We start from the raw sequence: 20421 nt of genomic DNA, 5'->3' as shown, positions 1-20421 counted from the left end.
TGGCACTTTCACGGGAAATCAACGCATCACGGCTAGTATAAATAATAATAGGTTCGCCACAAATAACAGTCAACAACCACGCACGGCCTCCGAGCTTTCCCACAGCGCACAGTTTATCCTCGGTGCACCTGCACAAACCTCCACCCAACCCCCCTACCCAAATTGCATCCCCTTAATATGTGTGTGGCTCGTAAAACAGGACGAAAAACGCGTGCCAAGCACACATACAACGAGCGCAAAAAAAAAACAATTTTTCATAAAAAATGAGCAAAAGGGTGAAATAAATTGACAACCCTGGGTCAAAAGAGGGGGTCACAAGTGGAGCGAGGGGGAGGGTTTGTTGAGTGGCCACGGGTGGTGATGAAAAACATGATAATAAATTTATTCAAATTAACATTTACCGGTTAAAACACTTTTTTGCACCGATGCACACCGAACACGTGAGACAGAAGCATAAAAAGTGGGCAAAGCTTGAGCACGAAGGGTTGCAACGGAACGCCCTGGGCTGGGGGGCAATAGGAGTGGGGGTGTGAAAATAGGACGGTTGTTGATGGCTGATGGTTGGGTCCCCTTTGAAAATTACGCTGTAGCAAACATGTAGTACAATGTTGGGGGCAGGTCGTTTACTGTCCAGGTTTGAGGTTGAGGACTTAATTTTTATGTGAATTATAAATTACTGCGCTGCGCTGAATTTTAATAGCGCGTTACCAAATGATACTCTGTCAATTGACATTAACCGCAAAGTGGCAGTTGTAATTAGGTAGCATTTTGCAATGATGCGTAATAGCTGCATAATTATAAATTAACACATGCGCATAATCTAGCTGCTCTGTCGAAATATTAATAAAAATGTGATGTGATTTTTTGACAAAGTTCGACAGAATCAAATTTTAGTTCAATTCAGGCCAATAAACATAAATTTCGGACTAGGTAAAAAACCGAGCCACGTAGCCCTGGGGTAACGCTCCCGCCTCGTAAGCGGTAGATCGGGGTTCAAATCCCGGCTTGGACCAACACAACTGTAAATGCGGCCCCGATACTCTTTATGGGTCATGGGAAAAAAATACTTTACTAAGCAAACAATCTGCAAAAAAGCAACGTACTTTAACAACCCCGGATCTTTTGTGGTCTCTGTTGCAAGTTTCTACTCATTTCTAGGCGTCCGAAGGTTATGTGTGGTGAGTCACTCAAAACCTATTTTACGCTAATGGACCGACGTTTTACTTCCCCATCCGATAGAAGCAAACAATCTGAGAAAATTTGATTTTTTTCTAAGAAAGAAAGATTGAATTGAGGCGCTTTGTTTTTAGAATTATTTTGTAGCATTTGATACTCGAAATTTTAGCCTTATTGATTTCTTCTATGAAATTGAGTTCTAATCGGAAAACGGAATGCATTTTCGAATATTTTGGATAATTTTTCACAAGAAGAACACAAAACCAGTTTGTAAAATATATGTAATAATAGTATGGGACCAACAAACCACATGGATACTTTTTTGAAATCTCAGCCCCCCCCCCTTCCCTCCCTCGTGGACAATTTCCCTAAAAAACAAATCATTTTTGTATGAAGCGTTTGTTCGGAGATTTCTCTACAAATCTGCTTAATTTTTTTAAGGGTCGATCCACCTATAAGGCCAAATCAGTAAAAAATTCTTACCAAAAAAATAAAAAATCTAAAAAAAAATATAAAAAATTACGATTTATACCCATACCATATTTTTTTTATCTAAATTCTGATTCAGGCCAGTAAAACACAACTTTCTACGTATAAATCTTCGATGGGGTTATTCGGTTTACAGTATCGGGGTGACTTTGATAGGTTTGAGATTTTTCCGCAAAATGAAGAATATAAATTTAATACGTACGGAATGGTATTTTTTTAATGGTATGGAATCATACTGATCGTGGTACAGAAGTGTCCAAAATACTTGTAGAAAAAGTTTTCATAAAATTTTGAAAAGTTTAAAAAGTTATTTAACTATAATTTAGAAAATATTGATGAATAGTTTTATTTTAATATTCTCAAAGTTTTTCTCTATATTTCATTATTTTCTCCATGAGGGGTAGGCGTGGCTGAATGGTTACGCTGTTCGCTTTGTTAGCGGAAGATTCTGGGTTCGATTCCCATCTGCTCCAATCGATAATTTATAGAAAGAAGGAAATCTGCACACTTCAATATGAACGAAAACTCATTAACTCGCGGCGGGGTTCGATCCCCCGTCCTGTGGGTCAGCAGACAAAAATGCTAACTAAGGCTTAGTTGACTAGAAGGATTAAGAATGCTATAAGAATCCAAGAAACTTGATTGAAATCTGTGAATCTAAGAACAGGACAAATGCAATAATGAATGCAAAGTTGAATTCAAGAACTTTACTGGTTGCATACTCGTTAGGCGAATATTAAACTTTCAACACGACCAGAATTCACCACAAAAACTTGGTGAACCAAATTGGAAAGCTTTCAAGATGAATCTAAGAACAACGAAGACTTAAGGACTATAAATAACATTGTCCGGCCACATCACTTACCACGGTGAATCCTGGCTTCATACCCATCTTACTAACACCCTCAAATCTCACGTGATACTTTGTCGAAGACGCAGCCGATTTAGCGGTCTTCATCACTCAAGTATCGGACTAAAATTCCCATCCACTTCCCGTGTCTTACCATTGGTCGTGGCCGGCGCTGTGATTGACTAGCATGATAGGGAGATTTGAAAGTTGCGAAGTGATGATGATTGGTTCCTACTCTTCATCTGTGGTCCACGGAGCAATTCTTGGAGGTCCTGGTCAATAACAGAGTAGCAACCACGGGTAGACACCAATGCTATGCTATGCTATTTTTCATTATTTTCTCCATGAACATGAATTTGAATCGGAATACGGAACGCATTTTCGGCTTCTTTGGAAAATTTTCCATTAGAAGAAGGTATCATAAATTTGCAAATAATAAATATTATGTGTTTTCGAAACATAACCCAAAAGATTCTCTGAATTTATAGGCATTTTAAGTAGAACAATTTTGATACAAGATGTGAAAACTTTTGATTCGTGCTTCGAATTTAGTTTAAAATGCAATATGAAATGGTTTCAACGAAATTCAGGCCAAATTCTGACTTTTTAACAATTTTACCTAAAATGTATATGTATTTTTTAAAAAGCTTATAAACTTAGTTTACTAAACATACAGATTGATTTTTCTTAAATACTATACTAGCAGCCCTACTGATGGTAAAACTATGACTTTCAAACTCACCCCGGAATTCAAAATAAGAATTTTCAACGCAGCTATTTTTTTAAACAACATTGAAAAATCTTTTTTTCAAAAATAGTGCGTAGACCTTGTGTGAACTACCCCAGTACATGTTTTAAAAATAATAATCTTGATGCAAACCTTAACAGTTGGAAAATATTTCAAAAATAAATTGATATCCTATCAATGTCACCCCGGTTTACGGTACCGCACAAAAAAATGCTAAAATTTTTGTTTTCATCAAATCTTACTTTTTTTGAAAACTAATCATTGCAAAACTAGTGTAATAGTAGCTTATGCAACAAGTTGCAAAAAGGGGATTTTCAGCACGAGTCGTACATAAAATACGACGAGTGAAAAGTAGGCTGTTTCGTCGTTCAAGAATGACAGGAAAAGGAAGTAGTTTCACGAAGGAATTGCAAAAAATGTATTTTAAAACATATTTTTGAGACTCAGGCTTTTGTTATTTCAATTTTCTTTTTTATAGTTTTAGATTTTTTCTGACATATTGTATTACAACAAGTTATTTGAACATGACTATTCATATTTTAAATAAAAAATCACAATCCCAAAATGCATGAATCGTTCAGATCTCTTTCATCATGTATCAATCTCGATTTCGAAACCAAATATTTAGCTATACTCAATCTCATGAAATAGTCACAATCCTAACCACGTGTGCCACGCTATCCTAGAACCGGTCGGTTATACACCACAATCAGCTAAAATCGAGTAATTTTGCACATCTACCCAACCAAAACCATGTCACCGCGGTCGTCGTCGTCGTTGGTTGGTCGTTTTTGTATCCTCGGTTTGATGGACAATTTCGAAATTTCATTCCACCACCCACCAGCGCAGCGCAACTGGGAGAACAGGAAACACGTGTGTGTATGTGTTTTTGGGGTCGTCAGCGCGTGTGTGCTTGTTTCCTACCTGTTCTCGGTGGTTCCCTCAACAACATCAGGAAAAGCACCGCCAGTAACGCTGCGGTTAGAATTATGAGCCTTTCCTCACCGCCACCACCAAGTTTGGTAAAGTTTACCCAACTTTCAAAATTTCGAAACATACACTTTTCCGCTTGTTATGCAAATTTTCATGCCAGCATTAATTCCCGCAGCAAAGCTTTCAAAATCGTTACAATTGCAGGCGGGGGTTTTTCCCCTCCCACTGTTGAACCTTCCCCCTTTGCGTGAACCACCTAGAGCAGGAGCCAGAGTGCAATGTTACTGCTAATTATACTTTTTCAGTTTTAATTACATGTTTTATTACCGACCATAATTAACATCATAAATGTCTGTGCCAGCGGCGGCGGGCGAGCTTTAAGCTCGAAAACGCAACCAACTTGCGCGAAGTTTACAATAATGTGTAAATTTTGTGTTATGTTTGCACTTAGTGTTGGGAGCTTTCAGAAACGCTTTATGCGGACGGGATGTTTTTGTGGAAATTCGTTTTTTTGAGAACTATATATTGTGAAGCAATAAATGCTGTTGATTTTTATAATACCAAATTTAGACTTTTAGATTTATTAAGAATAATTTAATCTCAATGTCATTATCGTGAAAACACTCAGTTCAACCTTGAACAAATGAAGCAATTTGTCAAAAATATCCTCGTCCACCTTTTGCACCTGCTATGCAGCACATCTTCCGGTGCACCACCCAAACCGGTGATGCGGAAGTGCAATAAATATTGCCTGACTTCAATTAGATCCGAAACGATAAAAACATGTTTCCCATCACACACATACACACCGGCCTGTTCCAACCCCCACCTCTAGGATCCTGTCGTGTCGGCTTACACAACTTAACGAGCGTTGATTCCTGTCATCACGTCACCTCCGGTCAACCACCCAATGGGATGGGTTGGTTGGTCCTCCCGCGCGGTTCGGCCAGTCAGGGAAAACCGTGTCGCCACACATACGTCCTCACACTCGAAAAGTGTTTATATCCGCGCAAAGCCTTAAATCAGAAGCGGCCATATTTCACACAAGGTTTGCGAATTCAGCAACGAGTGATGTACGATGCAGTGCGGGGCAGAGGGCACAGTTTGAAAAATGTTTGAACCATCAAGTTATTTTGATTTGTGTTGCTTTTTTTAAAATTATTTTATTGTTCTCTTGAGATTAATTGACTTTTAACGTTTTATTATTTCGCCAAGCTATGTATGATTGAAACATATTGTTTTAAATCCCTTATACCCCTTGATTTTTAACATTTATTTTAGATTCGTTTTTTTTTTTACTTTTTACACAGTGTTCCCCATGAACATGTTGTATAGTTCTTGAATGCAGCAAAGGGTGACCAGCCTTAAATGCAGAAACGTTTTGCATTCAACATGATTGCAGTAGAACAGCATGAGTCCGGTAGACCGTGTTTAGATAACCCTTGGCTCAATCAGTTTTACGTAATTATTGTAACACTTCCCTGTTTAAGTACAAAAAATCAAAATTTTAACGAAAAAATCAAACAAAACCAATGCTTTGAACAACTTCTTCTACCTCAGTGAAATTCAATTTTTGGCGTTCTGGCACCAAATCAAAACGAGCGATTTCCACTCTCGCCGCACTTTTTCTCTCCGCATTTTCTGTCAAACTAAATTTAGTATTACTCGATCAGTGTGTTATTTTGTTTTGATTGACGAAATTTTTGTCAGCTTTTTTTGTTTATTTAATAAAAAACTAAATAAGTTGTGTACTATGTTTAGGTTTACTTGCAGAAATTGCCAACATCCAAAACCTCCGAAAGCCAAGCGCAAGCGCAATAGTATTAAGTTTGACAGAAGATGTGGAAAGAAAAAGTACGGCGAGAGTGGAAATCGCTCGTTTTGATTTACTGACAGAGCTACAAAATATTTTTTTTTTCAGTGACATTTAATCTCACGTTCAACACAACATGTCGTTGCACTCAGAATTAGAGATGATAAGTTTGCGGAGTCATCACTTCGGTATAGTGTCACTTCACTATAGTGTCAGGTAAGTCGCCGCGAAATTTCTATTTATATCCGAAACCACAGTTAAAGTTTGATATTTTATTCTCTCTTTTTTTAACCTAAAATTATATGGCTAATTTGCATCAACATTATGAGTTATTTTAAGTATTATTTGTACATTACCAAACATATTAAAATTGATCTGAAAACCATTGTGACAATAACACAATTCGGATGCCAGAAAACAGATGAAAACTATCTGTATATTGCTCTCACACCCAAAACAGAGCAGCAAGCGTCCAAGAGAATAATGTCCTCGCGCCGAGAGAATCGTGATACCATTTTCAGACCCAGAGAATAGTGCCAAGAGAGTATTTCTAGAGTTATTTCTAGAGCAAAGTTCATCCGTCAAAACAAAAAAGACAGTTTTGTCCACGGGAATCGATCCAGGGAACTTTTAACATGCTAACTCAATGACTTAACTGCCTCGGCCACCACAGCTAAGTGAGTGAAGAGTAGTTTGAAGTCGATGTATGACTCTATATTGGTATCTATATTGGTAGAATTCTTCTATCATCCTTGTACCTTTGATGAACCTATTTTCGACCCAACTTCTGATTGGCTGGAATTCCGCCAAATCGCCAAAAAGTACGGTTACCAAACAGGCTAAATCTATCAAAACAATGTAATTGGGCCAATGTCGAAGTGTAAACAGAGAGTCTATCCGGCTCGTTCCTAATGTAAACATCAACTGACGTGAGCAGGGCAGACTCTTTGTTTACACTTTGGCATTGGCCCTTTTGCAATGTTTTGCTTGAAATCATTGTGTTGTTTCAAGCCACAAATCTAGCGAAACAGTGTAGATGGGCCAAAGCCGAAGTGTAAAAAAAGAGTCTGTCCTGCTCACGTCAGTTGATGTTTACATTAGGAACGAGCAGGATAGACTCTTTGTTTACACTTCGACATTGGCCCAATTACATTGTTTTGCTAGATGTAGCCTGTTTGGTAACCGTACTATTTGGCGATGAACTCTACGTCAAAAAAGTCGCTACGTGCTTCGGAATTCCAACCAATCAGAAGTTGGGTCGAAAATGGGTACATCAAAGGTACACCCAGAACTGGGCATCGGCAAACGAGAGGATAAAGGGCACGAATCGGTAGTAAAATGGTACTGTGTGCGGACGGAGAGGATAAATCCCGAAATTACCGAGAGGTACTTTACTCATGGGTTCATCTATCAAAAAAAAAGTACCGGTACCGAAACTCGAACTCAAGACCTTCGGCATATTGAACCGTGCCTTTGCCGTATGGGCTACCATGGTTCGGTGACTAAGTGGTGGTCGTTTGTCCATATAAGCCACTCAATAGGATGAACTGTTCCAATGAACGAATGAACACGCAGAATAGTACTTTCCTCACGTTTCTTTTCGTGAGGACTATCCCCTCGTTCTCTAACTTTGGGTGTACAAGGATGATAGAACAATTTTACCAAAATACCAAAATCGTTCCTAATATAAACATCCACTGACGTAAGCAGGACAGCCTGCTTGTTTACATTTCGGCTTTGGCCCATTTACATTGTTTTGCTAGAAATCAACATTACAATGATTTATTTAACCAGTAATAGTTAAATTACGTGCATAAGTTGCATGAAACTAATGTTTATCATTAATTTAAATATGAGCTTTAAACATTACACAGCCAATAGTTTAATCCGTACTGTGCGAGTAATAACATTTACATGTGATGGCACGCACACAATGCTCGAGGTCCAATATTGCAAAATAAAGTGGAAAATAGATTTTTCGAAAAATGGTGCCGTTTTTGGGCTATATAAGAGTCGGAAGGAGCAACCTTTGGCTTGATTGAAAATAAGGGTGTTTTTTATATTCTAACTTTTCACGAATTGATTTGTCTTCCAAAAAGTTGTTTCGCTTGTCAATCCAAGCAACTTTGTCCAAGACACCAAAAATTTTATCTCGTAAACTTCGCCATCTACGACCAAATTTGAAGAAAGCATCTGAGCAAACCTTTCAAAATCAGTATTTTGAACATAACAATTCAGGATTAAGTTTAAGAGAAATGTTATGCTCTTAGCACTTTTGGTTAAACATAAAGACAATTCGGACTGAAGGTCGTAGAAGGTGTCTTTCACTCTTGAGGCAATGGAAGTCAATGATGGTTCTGAATTCAGGGTTCAGAAATAGTAAATTGAAATGAAAATATAATCACGATATGCTTGTACAAACACAAAAAGAAACCCATTTTTTAAATACACATTCTAAATCAAGATTAGAATGTTTTTTTTTTTTTTCTAAAACATACATGGCCGCCAAATGGCCGATCGGGAATGATTCCTTCTAAGGGTCAAAAGAGCCAGGTTGTATTTGAAAAGGGAGATTTAGTACTTCAAGCGCTGAAAAATCTGAGCGATTTACGTTTTTGTCCAACTCGATAAGATGAATTTAAGATGTAAAATAACTGGAAATATACAATTTTTAAAGTACAGAAACTATTTTGAAATCGAAAGGGTAATAGTCTAAACATATTTAACACATGTATTCAGGACATTGGTTGCTAATGTACGCTAACCAGCCAACAAGCGATCATATCATGTGAAGTCAACGTGTACCTATTTGCATTGTACACAACAGAGAACGCTCAGAGGACATCCCGCAGATAGACTATTTTGTCCACAAACCTTGCCATATTCACTGGCTGTGGTTTACCACATGAACGAAAAGTGTTTTTTATTTGATCAAAAATTGAAAAATTATTCTTATTTTTATAGTTACAAATATTTATTATTTCAATTTTATTTCAAAATATTTAGGATATAAAATAATTGATTGACTTGAGCCTTAAAAAATGCTCGATAATGTCAACTTGATGTGAAGAATTCTAGATATAAAGAAACAACTTTTTTTTCAAAAAGCTTTTCGAGGTCAAACTTATAGTAAAACAGTTAGTATTGATGTCATGACAAATTCATTTTCTCATTACGAATAGTCTTGACTTTGTCTTTCGTTCTTCGTAAGGTGAAGACATCTATTTTCGGAATGTTGTTATTGTTGGTTTATATGAGAAAGGTTTTGTTTCTTTTTCATCACCGATGTTTCTATTTTTTTCGAGTCAAAGTCTATGTAATTGAGTTACTTGGTCATCAAACATGAAACGCGCTCAACCCTGAGCGCTTGGTTTCATCTGAAAGCTTCTTCATTGACGGAGAAAATGACGATGATGGCCTTGGAGCAGTTTCGTCCTTTCGTTTAATTCCCTCAAAGAGACAGCTGACAGGGTAAATGTTGCATCGTTGTGTTTAGTTTAAGATTTTTTTTTTAAATCAATTTTGGAAACATTTTCTGAGTATAAAATCTATTATTTATCAGTTTGTAAAAATGTATTTGAAAAGAACGCATGTTTACTTTTTTTCATTTTCATGCAGATGCTGAATTCGATGTTGGTACAATCTGAGTTTCAAGATACTTTATTTTTGCAAAAAAAAAAAAAAAAAAATGAAAAGTCAAAATTTAAGTTGTGTTTTATACATTATAGATTTGGTAATAGTTGTTTCCCATATTTTAAATCCCATTCACATTGTTTTGCCTAAATTGACAAGTTTGAAAAAAAAAACTTAAAAAATTACATCTGAATCATATCGCGAAAACATAGAATCAGTTACCATTCCCATTCACCGTTTTCTTTTCTGTTTACCCTCGTTATCATGCCAGGACACCACACCGAGGGGAACATCCCCCTCAATGGAGTGCTTTTAATTTGGAGCTAAATTACACCGAGTGACAACTTACCGACTGGGAATGGCTCGGAACGCTCCTCGGATGGCGTCGGCTGGATAGGCTCCACCAGCAGCACCAGGACGAACGCCAAGATCAACAGTGACGAATGCATAATTAATTTCATTAAACCGCCGATTCATTTTCGGTTGACAATTGGAACATTGCTTCGCGGTTCGCCGTTTTTGTTGGGTTTTGTTTCTATCGTCGCACTTTACCCCGCGATTATTGCGCTTGGTTTCAGTTTCATTCAGCGTCGTTCATTCATTCATTCATTTATTTTGTCCGGGCTGTTCTAATGAATTATTTATTCCGGCACTGGCACTGTTACTACACGCAAATTCAAAGCTTTACCAAAGTGTCAATTTTTATCTCACTCGATTGGTGCTTTTGTGCGGAATGTTTTATGCTCTGGAAATGTAATGAATTTTAAATGTTTTTGTGGAACTATGGCTCACTTCTCTGTGGTATGGACTGACACAACTGTCAATACTGGAATGATTATTTCATCGTGTTTGAAACTATACGGCGCGAGGTGGCGTGTGACGTTTGTTATCTATGCGTTCGAGGCGAGCGAGGCTTATCTCGCGGTGCGTGATTGGTATTGGTTAGAATACGTAAGTGTGTGGAATAAATCACGGTTGTTTGAAGTTTGATCAGCCTAACTAAATTGATCGAGGCTTTCATAAAATTCGTAGTAACAGCTCAATAGGGCGAATCTGCGTTTGTAAACAAGCAGTCTATCCCTTTTGCTAAAGTGACAGTTCACGTAAAGTAAGAGGGGGCTAGACTGCTTGTTTACAAACGCAGATTCGCCCTATTGAACTGTTACTACGGGAATGTTAAGACGTTGATAAAAATAAAATGTCGATGCCATCGAAGATAACAAAAATATAACATTTACTCATATAAAAGATTACGTGAATGTATAAACTTTACATTTTGTTTTGCTTAAATTATAGTTCCAATTAAAATTTTGTTAAAAGCATGTACCGGGATAGTCCATTCAATTTCATGATAATATTTAAAAAAGGTTTTTTTTAATAGTAACATAAATTGACCTATAATTCTGAAAATGTAGTCTTTTTCTGGCGTTTAGAGAATATACAAATATGTAGTCTGATTTTGGCAACTTGTTAGGCTAACTTTAAAACCTTGCCTACTTATTTCGACCAAAGAACCTCAGCATAATTTTGAGTCCGATCTGACCATTTTTTTCGAATCATGCTGTTTTCGTGTAGAATTGTTGATTATTCGAGTTTTTGGTTTTTAGATTTTGTTTTTCTTCAAAATTTTCAAAATTAATAAGGCCGTTGCAATTTTTTTTTGATTTTTATGTCCCTTGACTCTGACCAAATTCGAGGAGGGGCAAAACTGGAATAACAAGCCTTGATTTTAACATTTCTGTGAAAAAAGTGTATTGAAATGCATTTTTCACTTGTCCAGTTGTTTTGCAATCATTAGTTTCTAAAATATATAAGTATTGACGTTTTTTTTTCTGGCGAAAAAAAAACTTTTTGCGGTACTGTACATCGGAATTTCAAAAAAAAATCAAATTATTCAAAACTGATCCCAACCATGCTCAATATGATATTAACCGAAGGAAATTGCATTTTTAATTCTTTTCAGTAGATTACACTGAGCAAAACTCACACAGCGCATCGAAGTGTTTCGCACATGATCTGACCCTGCAGTAGTGAGCACTCAAATATCAATCGCAAAACACTCGAAATTGCGGTTATTGGCCATGAAATAATTTCAATAGCCAAGCACTTGAATTTTAAATGGTGTTGGAAAATAATAGTACGTACAAGCGATATACAGGTTCTCGCTTGCTAGTCGTGCACGCTACCACTGCGCCGGCCGGCCAGTTGAAAACGGGAGAGTTTTTTGTGCTACTCGTTCTAGCCAAGTTCTAGCCTCGCTTCTAGCCATCGATAAAAGTCGCGCTAAAATCAATCAGTGAAACACATTAAATTCAAGTGGAAAATCACGTTGACTTTGAATAGTGCTTTTTTGTGTAGATCTTAAGATCAATTTCATGTGTTTTCCTCATCACTTTAAATAGTTCAAGACAGTGGGACAAATTCATAAGCAAAACACTTGAAAAGCTTGAGCCACCCGAATGAAAATAACGTGTCAAAAAATACCAAAAAGTCAATCGCACAAACAATTGCATTTGATTGTGATTTGGATTGATGTTGAAACACAAACACATTAAATCTATAATGTGGCTTTATTAAATCATTCATGTGTTTGGGCACTTGAATAAAAAGTGTGGCGTATTTTCAGTGTAGTTGTCTTGAAAAAATATTTGAGTGACAAAAAATATAAAAATTAAAATCACATGTATTAATATTTGAATGAAAAAAAGTGTTTTTACACCTGCCCAGTTGTTTTGCAATTATTACATTTCAAAATATCTAAGTACCTACTCACCGAAATATCGACTTTTCGCGGTACTGTACAAGGGAATAAAAAAACACAGAAGAGTTCTATTTCCTTTTAAATGTTGGAGTAATTTGGAAAAAAATTGGCCCCCGAATTTTCTGACCGTTTTTTTCTATAAAGGCATTTTACCAAATATTGACAGCAACGTTACCAACACAAGCGAATTTAAAAATTATACATTCTCAATAATACAGTTTTTATCACATTCCGAAATAAAGACCAATTTTTACAAGCTTAATAATTTTGAATTAAATTAACATCAAACGATATCCCGCATAAAAAAGTACCATATAAAAACTTTTTTTCATATGGTAATTGAACTTTAAACTATATTGTTACTACCATTTCCAAAAATGTTTGACTACTATTTTAAAAATGGTAATTATATGGTTGGCATGAATTTTTACTATCTCACAAATGGTTTAACCATCTGGCATAAGGGTGGTTAGCAATGGTAACCTTAAAAACTCAGTACTATTTTCGTCAAAAACTGTTTGTTGTATGGTAAATAAATGGTTTAAGTACTATTTGGCAAAAAGTAACCTTAAATCAAACAGTTCACAAATAGTTTAATATAGTTAAATTTTAATTTTGGGAAATTGAAAAAAACGATTTCACAAATAGTTACCATTTCTCAAAGTGTCATTGTATGATCCAATATGGTCATCAAATGGTAATTTTTTATCCGGGATGTCAAAACAAATCATCTGTTGTATGCTATCTTGTAACAACGACCATTTAGTACTTTTCGAGAAAATCGATTTTAAAAGCTTGATGGTAAATAATATCAAATCTATGAATTGTGGAGTCAAACTTTTTGAAGCATTCGGTTCGTATACTATCGCTAAACAAACGCTCCAAGTATCAACTAATTTGGTAACACCAGTTTAAAGATACAGTAAATTATGTAAACAAAAGTGTGAAAAGCACGTGTCAATTCAATTCAATTCGGTTTTATTTGTGAATAATCAAGTTACAATGAGTTCATTTAGGTACATAACAGAGTTTTGGTGTTCCTTTCAGCTGTGTTTTACATCATAATTCAATCGAAAAATTATTACTTATAACAATGGAATAAAAAGCACGTGTCACAAGTGTGTTTCGAATGTAAAATTGTACTACGTGTCACAAGTGTGCACAGAATTCCCATACAAACTTAAATATGCTCAAATCAATGGTTTAATCGACTTAATCAGTATATTTTCAAAAACAAAAGATGGAATTGCTTTAAAAAAATATGCATCAACACAAATTTATGAAAAATAAGAATTTTTTTCCACATTTTCCAAAAACATGTATGACGTGTCACAAGTGTGCATGATTATTTTGATGATAAAATCTGGAGCAACATTCGAAAAGGGCGGTACGACATTGCTCTTACGGCCTTTCATTACACGCGTTTAAATGGGACGAAAGGCCGTGAGAGCAATGTCGTACCGCCCCTTTCAAATGTTGCTCTGGAAATGGTCTATGTCACAAGGGTGTTTTGCGATATCCGGGAAACGAAAGCGAATTTCCAAAATCGGATTAACGTGAAGACTACCATCATTGTCATGATTTTTCGCTCAAAGATATAAATTTTGCGTCGCTTTCAATATTTTGACAAAATTCCTTCAACAAGTTGTTTAGAATAGTGCCCTACACATGCTGATTCCTTTTGGTAACGATTATCCCATTCCTTGTAAAGTTATGGAAATCGTCATTAATCAATGATTGCCAACTAGGACGTCAATGACTGTGCCACAAAATTATATAAATTTTGAAGCACAATTGATTTAGATCAAAAATTCCTTCAGTGGCTTCAAGAAGGCAACAACTGGCACATGCTGATTCCTTTTGGTGCTGAAATTCGTCAAATTGAATTTAATACAGAATATTTTATAGTGATGATCAATTTTCTTCGAAAATGATCAACGGCTTCACCTTAAAGCATCTTGTAGTGTTTGTTAATTATAACAAAACGTCATCATCAACTCATTTTCGACCAAAATGTTGTTGTCACAAGATAGCGCACAACATACGAAATGCTTTGCTTGAAAATTTATGAAGTGATAACAAAAACAAAATTATTGATATTTTTCCTGAGTTAAAGTTGAGTACCAAATCATATTTTTAAGGTATTACAGTTTTTTTTACCGAATTTCTCTAAAACTATGGAAAATAGTGTGAAGTTTTTACAAGGTCTTCGAGTTAATTAATTTTTTTCAACAGAATGAAAACAATTTTTTTTCTTTAACAAGTAATTTGATTGTTTTGGTAAAACTTTGGAAGAACTTGTATTTGGTTTCATGGTAATGACATTTGTTTTTTAATCTTAGTATTTGAAGATGATTGGCTATGAATGGACATCAAACATGCGCCGCTAACACATTAGAGTGTGTAGAATAATATTACTGAGAACAGTTTGGAATAATCATGTGACTGTTGATTAATTATTTTCCATTCTTTTTTTTGATAAATTATAACATTAAAGTTTTTCTGGACAAACTCACAATGTGAAATAAAGGAAACATATTTGTCCTTGTTATTTGGCCAACTAATACCAAATTTGTTTTACCTCCATTTGCAATCGCTTAACTTTGAAGTATTCTTAAAACTTTTTCTCAACAGTAACTCAAACCTCCAGCAGTACACATTTCACTTTAAAATAGCACCCAACCGGATCGATACGAGCCTATTAAAGTCAAACATTTCTCACGCCAACCGCGGCTGGCTTTCGATCAGAAACTTTTCCAATACTAGAATACGTAAGCAGCGATAAATCGAAAATGCAGCACCACTTTTCCCCTCTGACGTTTACGCCACGTCACCAAATGCACGTGCAAAGCGTGTCGGTTCGGTCCAAGTTCGACGCAAAGTGGTAAATAATAAATAAGTCAATGTCGGTGTTGACTTTTCAGGTGGTTCCCGCTCTCGGTACGCCGGTTCCTGGCCACCACCACCATGACTCGATTTTCGCGGAAAATTGTCCCTCTAGCTGGGTGTGTGTGTAAGTACGAACACATTCATGCAAATATCGCACACGCTAACGGACACGTGGACACATTTTATCGTTTGCTGCAAATTCCACCGCGCAAACAATGATTTTTAATTAATACACACGTTTTAATTTTGCTCCCTTCCCTCTGCCTTTCGAAAAAAAGTAGCAGCAATAACAAAATACCGTCGGTCAACATTCCCTCGTTCATCAGGCCGTCGAGGGACCTGTCCTCTTGATCGCGTGAAAACGCCCCTCTTCGTGGCCCTGAGGGCAGATTATTACGCCGGTCACCGTTTGTTTGTTACAAAAACATCATCACGCCACGCAACCATCATTAAAACCAAATGAAAACAGTGATTTTCCGCGCAGTTTTCACTGGGGTGGATCCGCAAGGATTCTGCTAAAATTTTGTTTTAATTAAAAACCGTTTCATAATAGGGCGTCCAATTTTCCCGGGTTTTTAATTTCCCGGGAAACGGGAAAAATATTTTTGAAATCCCGGGAATTCCCGGGATCCCGGGGAATTTTTGTATCAGTAGTAAAATCTATGTTTTCATTATATTTGTTATGTTTTCAAGCTTAAAATCATAGAATTAGCTTAATAATATTAATTGGTGATAATCTACACTTCTATCTAGACAAAAGTTTTTAAATAGCCTAAAAGAATTTAAAAATTAATAAAAAAAATTGATTTTAAATCAACTACAATTTTGAATTCCAATATGAATTTTTTTTTGTTTTGCGATTCAAATTACATAAGTCTTAATGAAAATATTTCTTTTATATTTTTTTATGCGACATGAGTAAAACAGTTTAAAAAATTTCTTTTATATATCTAAAAAACAAAAAAACGACATGAAATAAAATGATACCAGTCAATGTAAAATTTTAGATTAGTTTTGAATTCATTGTTTTATATAAAACATATTTTACAAATTAACTTCAAGTTACTACCGCCAACCGGGGGAAAATCGGGACTAAAGTCTGAATAGGTACAGTAGATTTTAGAGCAATACATTTGGAAGTTATGTCCTTGTTTGCCCCAGATACCGGTGTTTGATGTTTTTTGCCGGTGTTATAATAATTTTCTGTAATAAGCCAAATAAATGCTGATATTTGCCGAATACAAATTTTATTGCATTTTATCGATTAATAAGAATTCAACACAACCAAATTTGAATTTCCAGACCAAAATAAGATTTTTTTTTTTTCAATTTCGGGAATTCCTGGGACAAATTATGGAAAGCCCCGGGATTCGGGAATTCCCGCATTTGGAATAATCCCGGGATTTTTGTAACGGGAATTCCCGGGATGGACGCACTATTTCATAATAAGTTGATGCTCACCAAATTTTACAATAAAAAACTAGATACATATTAACACCTAAACCACAGAGAACAGATGTATATCATTGAACAAACAGCATTGAAAAAAGTGTGTAAAAATTCAAACCAAAATACGTTGAAAAGAGCTAGGGTGTGCACTATCCGCCTAGATAACGCCACTTCCAAAATCATGATGGCCCACAGTAGCAGAACGTTGGACCATCTAATCACTGCATAAAACATTCCGTACGAACGACATCAGACCAATGTCTGACTGTCCTTCATCAGAGGGTTGCAATTTTACGCGCCAAAGAAAGTAAACAAAACGAAATCGGACATAACATGTGTAAAGGGACTATTTTAAGTTGTCGCTTGAAAAATCATTTTTGAATGAATTTTCTGTTATGTTTTCGTTAATGTTAATGCATTTTTGCATTATTTTTAGTCAACTGGAATTATACAGAAGTGAATTTTATATTTAAACGAGGTTAACATTTATTTTCTTCCGAAATTATTGAGTCTTTTTCATTGTTAAGTCAAGTATTCTCAACCGCGACGGTGGCGCCGCCAAGCGTATCCTGCACACTCTAATTTCTTTGATGCAAGATTGTATGCAACGCATTTTTTTAGTGCAACAGTGTTTACACACAAATTAGAGCATTGTACATCTGTTCTCTGTGCCTAAACTCCCAAGCTCGAAAAAAGGGGGATTTTGTATGGAAATTCCCCCTTATACTCGAGCTTGGATGTTTAGGTGTTAAGCAACTTCCCACACAGAAAAAAATTATGGTAATATTCATCAATATTCATCAGATTTTGTGTCGAAAAAAATGTGTAATATTACAACAGGAGTTGATGAGTATTCATCAGTTTTTGAAGAATTTTCATCAGGCTCACATTTTAATACAAGAGGGAATATTCAACCTACCAAATTTTCAATTTTCCAAAATTTAACTTTTTTTTTGCTGTGCACGAAAACAGCATGATTCGTTAAAAAAGTTCTCCGATCGGGTTCAAAATTTGTCTATGGGTTCCTCAGCCGAAATAATTAGACTCGTATTTTTTGTTTGGCCATTAGGGTGACCTACGCCGTGTTTTGGTGGTCCGAAAATGGCAATTTTCGTCGATTTTCACAGATTTTTTCTAAAAATAATATCTCCCTGCCAATTCAATCGATTTTAGCTGTCTTGGACGCAAATTAACCTACCTTTAATTTACGTCCAATAAGTCCATATAAGATACAAGATAGGATTTTAAGGAAAATAGATTAATGTTTCAAAGATGGATCCTAACATTTGAAAAGGTCGTATAAAAAAAATAAAATGCTGTCTCAGGACCTAAGAGCTTAAGTCTGAAAATTTGTTATGAGATTACTCGGGAAATTTTACATTTGGTATAAAAAAATGGAGAAGTTGTTGTTAAAAGTTTCCGAGATACGATTTTTGAAAAATAAAAAAATATTTGTTTTGTCCCCTGATATTTAATCCGATTTTGAAGGACAGGACGCCTTAAACTTTGAAAAATATGGGCAACGGCATTAAGGAAAAATAATTTTATCACAAAATAATTATTTAAAGCTTTGATGAAATGTTGAGAGCAAACCAAATTTCACCTGTTTTAGAGTTGGGTAATCAACTCACACGAAATCGGCAAAAGTTACCCCGACCCCTCTTAGATTTGCGTAAAACTTTGTCCTAAGAGGTAACTTTTGTCCCTGATCACGAATCTGCGTTTCGTTTTTTGATATCTCGTGACGGAGGGGCGGTACGACCCCTTCCATTTTTGAACACGGGAAAAATACATGTTTTTCAATAATTTGCAGCTTGAAATGGTGATGAGATGGAAATTTGGTGTCAAAGGGACTTTTATGTAAAATTAGACGCTAGATTTAATGACGTACTCAAGATTCCGAAAAAACGTATTTTTCATTGAAAAAAACAAAAAAAAGTTTTAAAAACTTTGCATTTTTTTGTTACTCAACTGTAAAAGAAATTGGAACATGTCATTTGAAGAGAAATTTAATGTTCTTTTCAAATCTACATTGACCCAGAAGGGTCATTTTTTCATTTAGATTTTTTTTTCTTTTTCCACATGTAAAAAACGAAGTTGACTTTATAGCTATCGGCCACCATTGCTAGTACCAACCACTAGTGTCTTCCTTTTTATCTACAAGGACTTCGCCGCCCTGGGCTCCTAAGTGTATGAAAGTATGGCACGGAGCGACGGCGCCGAATACCCATATTTACACAAAGAATTTTTAGAGCGCCCGCCGCGGGATTCGAACCAGCGACCTCTGGATTGTGAGTCTAGTGCGCGGTCCGATTGATCCACACGGGCGATCCACATGTTCACATTGTCTTTTTCCACATGTTCAAAAATTGAAGGGGTCTTACAGCCTTCCGTCACGAGATTTCTAAAAACGGATTCGGATTCGTGATCGGGGACAAAAGTTACCCCTTAGATCAAAGTTTCACGCAAATCGTAGATGGCTCGGGGCAATATTTCCCTGATTAAATGAAAAATCTACTCTAGCACTCAAAAAGATCAAACATCACTTCACACAACCACCCTGCACGCCTGTCGGTCGAGGCCTCACGCAGAGTCACGTTTAATTACACATCGGTTTTCCACTGATTTTCTTCCGGTGGAAACCATTTCCACAACAAACTGTCGTAAAAGCACGTCGATGCCACGGTACTATTCCTCGATGCAAAAGTGAATACTGAAGCATTAAGTTTATAACTTTTTCTTCTGGATCACTAGTTTAACACACGAATCAATTTTTTTCAAATTGATTCTCAAAAATCTACCCAACTTTGAAATCCTTACTCGCCAAGTCTAGTGAAATATCCAATTTCCCGCCGACTTTCAACACTTTTCCCCGCGGAAAACTCACGTCCAAACCGAGTCACTGCTCTCCGATGACTGGCGGCTGGCGGAAAAATCAGCTGCTAAATACTACTGTTTTCAAGCGGGAACTTCACTTCACTTCGGGAAATTCCGGTAAATCGGTTTGTAAACAAACGTGTTCACCGCGCGACCAGCCCGAAGTGGACGACGAAAAGTGCGCATGACCGTTGGAAAATCGTCAGGAAAAGGCGGGAAAACTCAATCAGGTGTTTGCAGATCCGATGAACCACAACAAACCAACGTGGAAGTGGTCGGATGAATGAAGGTCAGTTTGTTTAGAATGCGGAAACAAGGGTAAACACAGTTCTGAATGACCGGTACAAATTATGGCACACTGCACTGGAGAAGTGCTCTCTGCGGGAAATGGAGTGAGAGCATGAATGGGATAAAGGATAACCTTGATGTCATTTTCCATTTAAACGTTGTGTGTCTTGTGATAGAGGTGGTTTGTGATTGCATGGTTGCATGTTTGTTTTGGCAAGTACCGTCAGTGGGGGTGACATCGGGTCTGGGGGGTGAGATTGGGTCAAAGTGATTTTTTACGGATTTTACCATTTCTCAGGTTCTTCTCAATGAAAATGAATTCTGTTGAAAGGGTTGTGTAGGGGACATCTTAAGATGACTTCGCTGAAAAAATCTCGTTCCTAGAACAAATCCTGTTATTTTGGCAGCTGTCTAAAGTTGGGGTACGTTTTTGGCCAAAAATGACCTCTCGAAAAATCATTTTTCTTATATTTTTGTTAGAATTGCTCGAAAACTACCCAAATGTTTGAAAATCT

The 20421-nt window shown here is 36.3% G+C and overlaps 1 protein-coding gene across 9 annotated transcripts in view; it reads right to left on the bottom strand.

The window, feature by feature from the left end:
- Positions 1-19656, bottom strand: part of LOC6038623 (beta-1,3-glucosyltransferase) — a 68237-nt gene extending 48581 nt beyond the window's left edge. The window contains exons 1-2 of one of the 9 annotated variants that reach the window (XM_038254273.1): positions 19562-19656; positions 9992-10459 (exon numbers count right to left, since the gene is read on the bottom strand). In XM_038254273.1, coding sequence (XP_038110201.1) covers positions 9992-10103 — 112 coding nt within the window. In that variant the 5' untranslated portion in view covers positions 10104-10459; positions 19562-19656. Of the gene's footprint in view, positions 1-9991; positions 10469-19328; positions 19519-19542 lie in introns of those variants that run through there. The other 8 variants (XM_038254272.1, XM_038254270.1, XM_038254271.1 and 5 more) reach the window with 8 other exon arrangements.
- Positions 19657-20421: the final 765 nt, after the last annotated feature.

Source organism: Culex quinquefasciatus, chromosome 2 (genome assembly GCF_015732765.1).
Source record: "Culex quinquefasciatus strain JHB chromosome 2, VPISU_Cqui_1.0_pri_paternal, whole genome shotgun sequence".
Lineage (NCBI taxonomy): Eukaryota > Metazoa > Arthropoda > Insecta > Diptera > Culicidae > Culex > Culex quinquefasciatus.
This window is presented reverse-complemented; position numbering and strand designations above follow the sequence as displayed.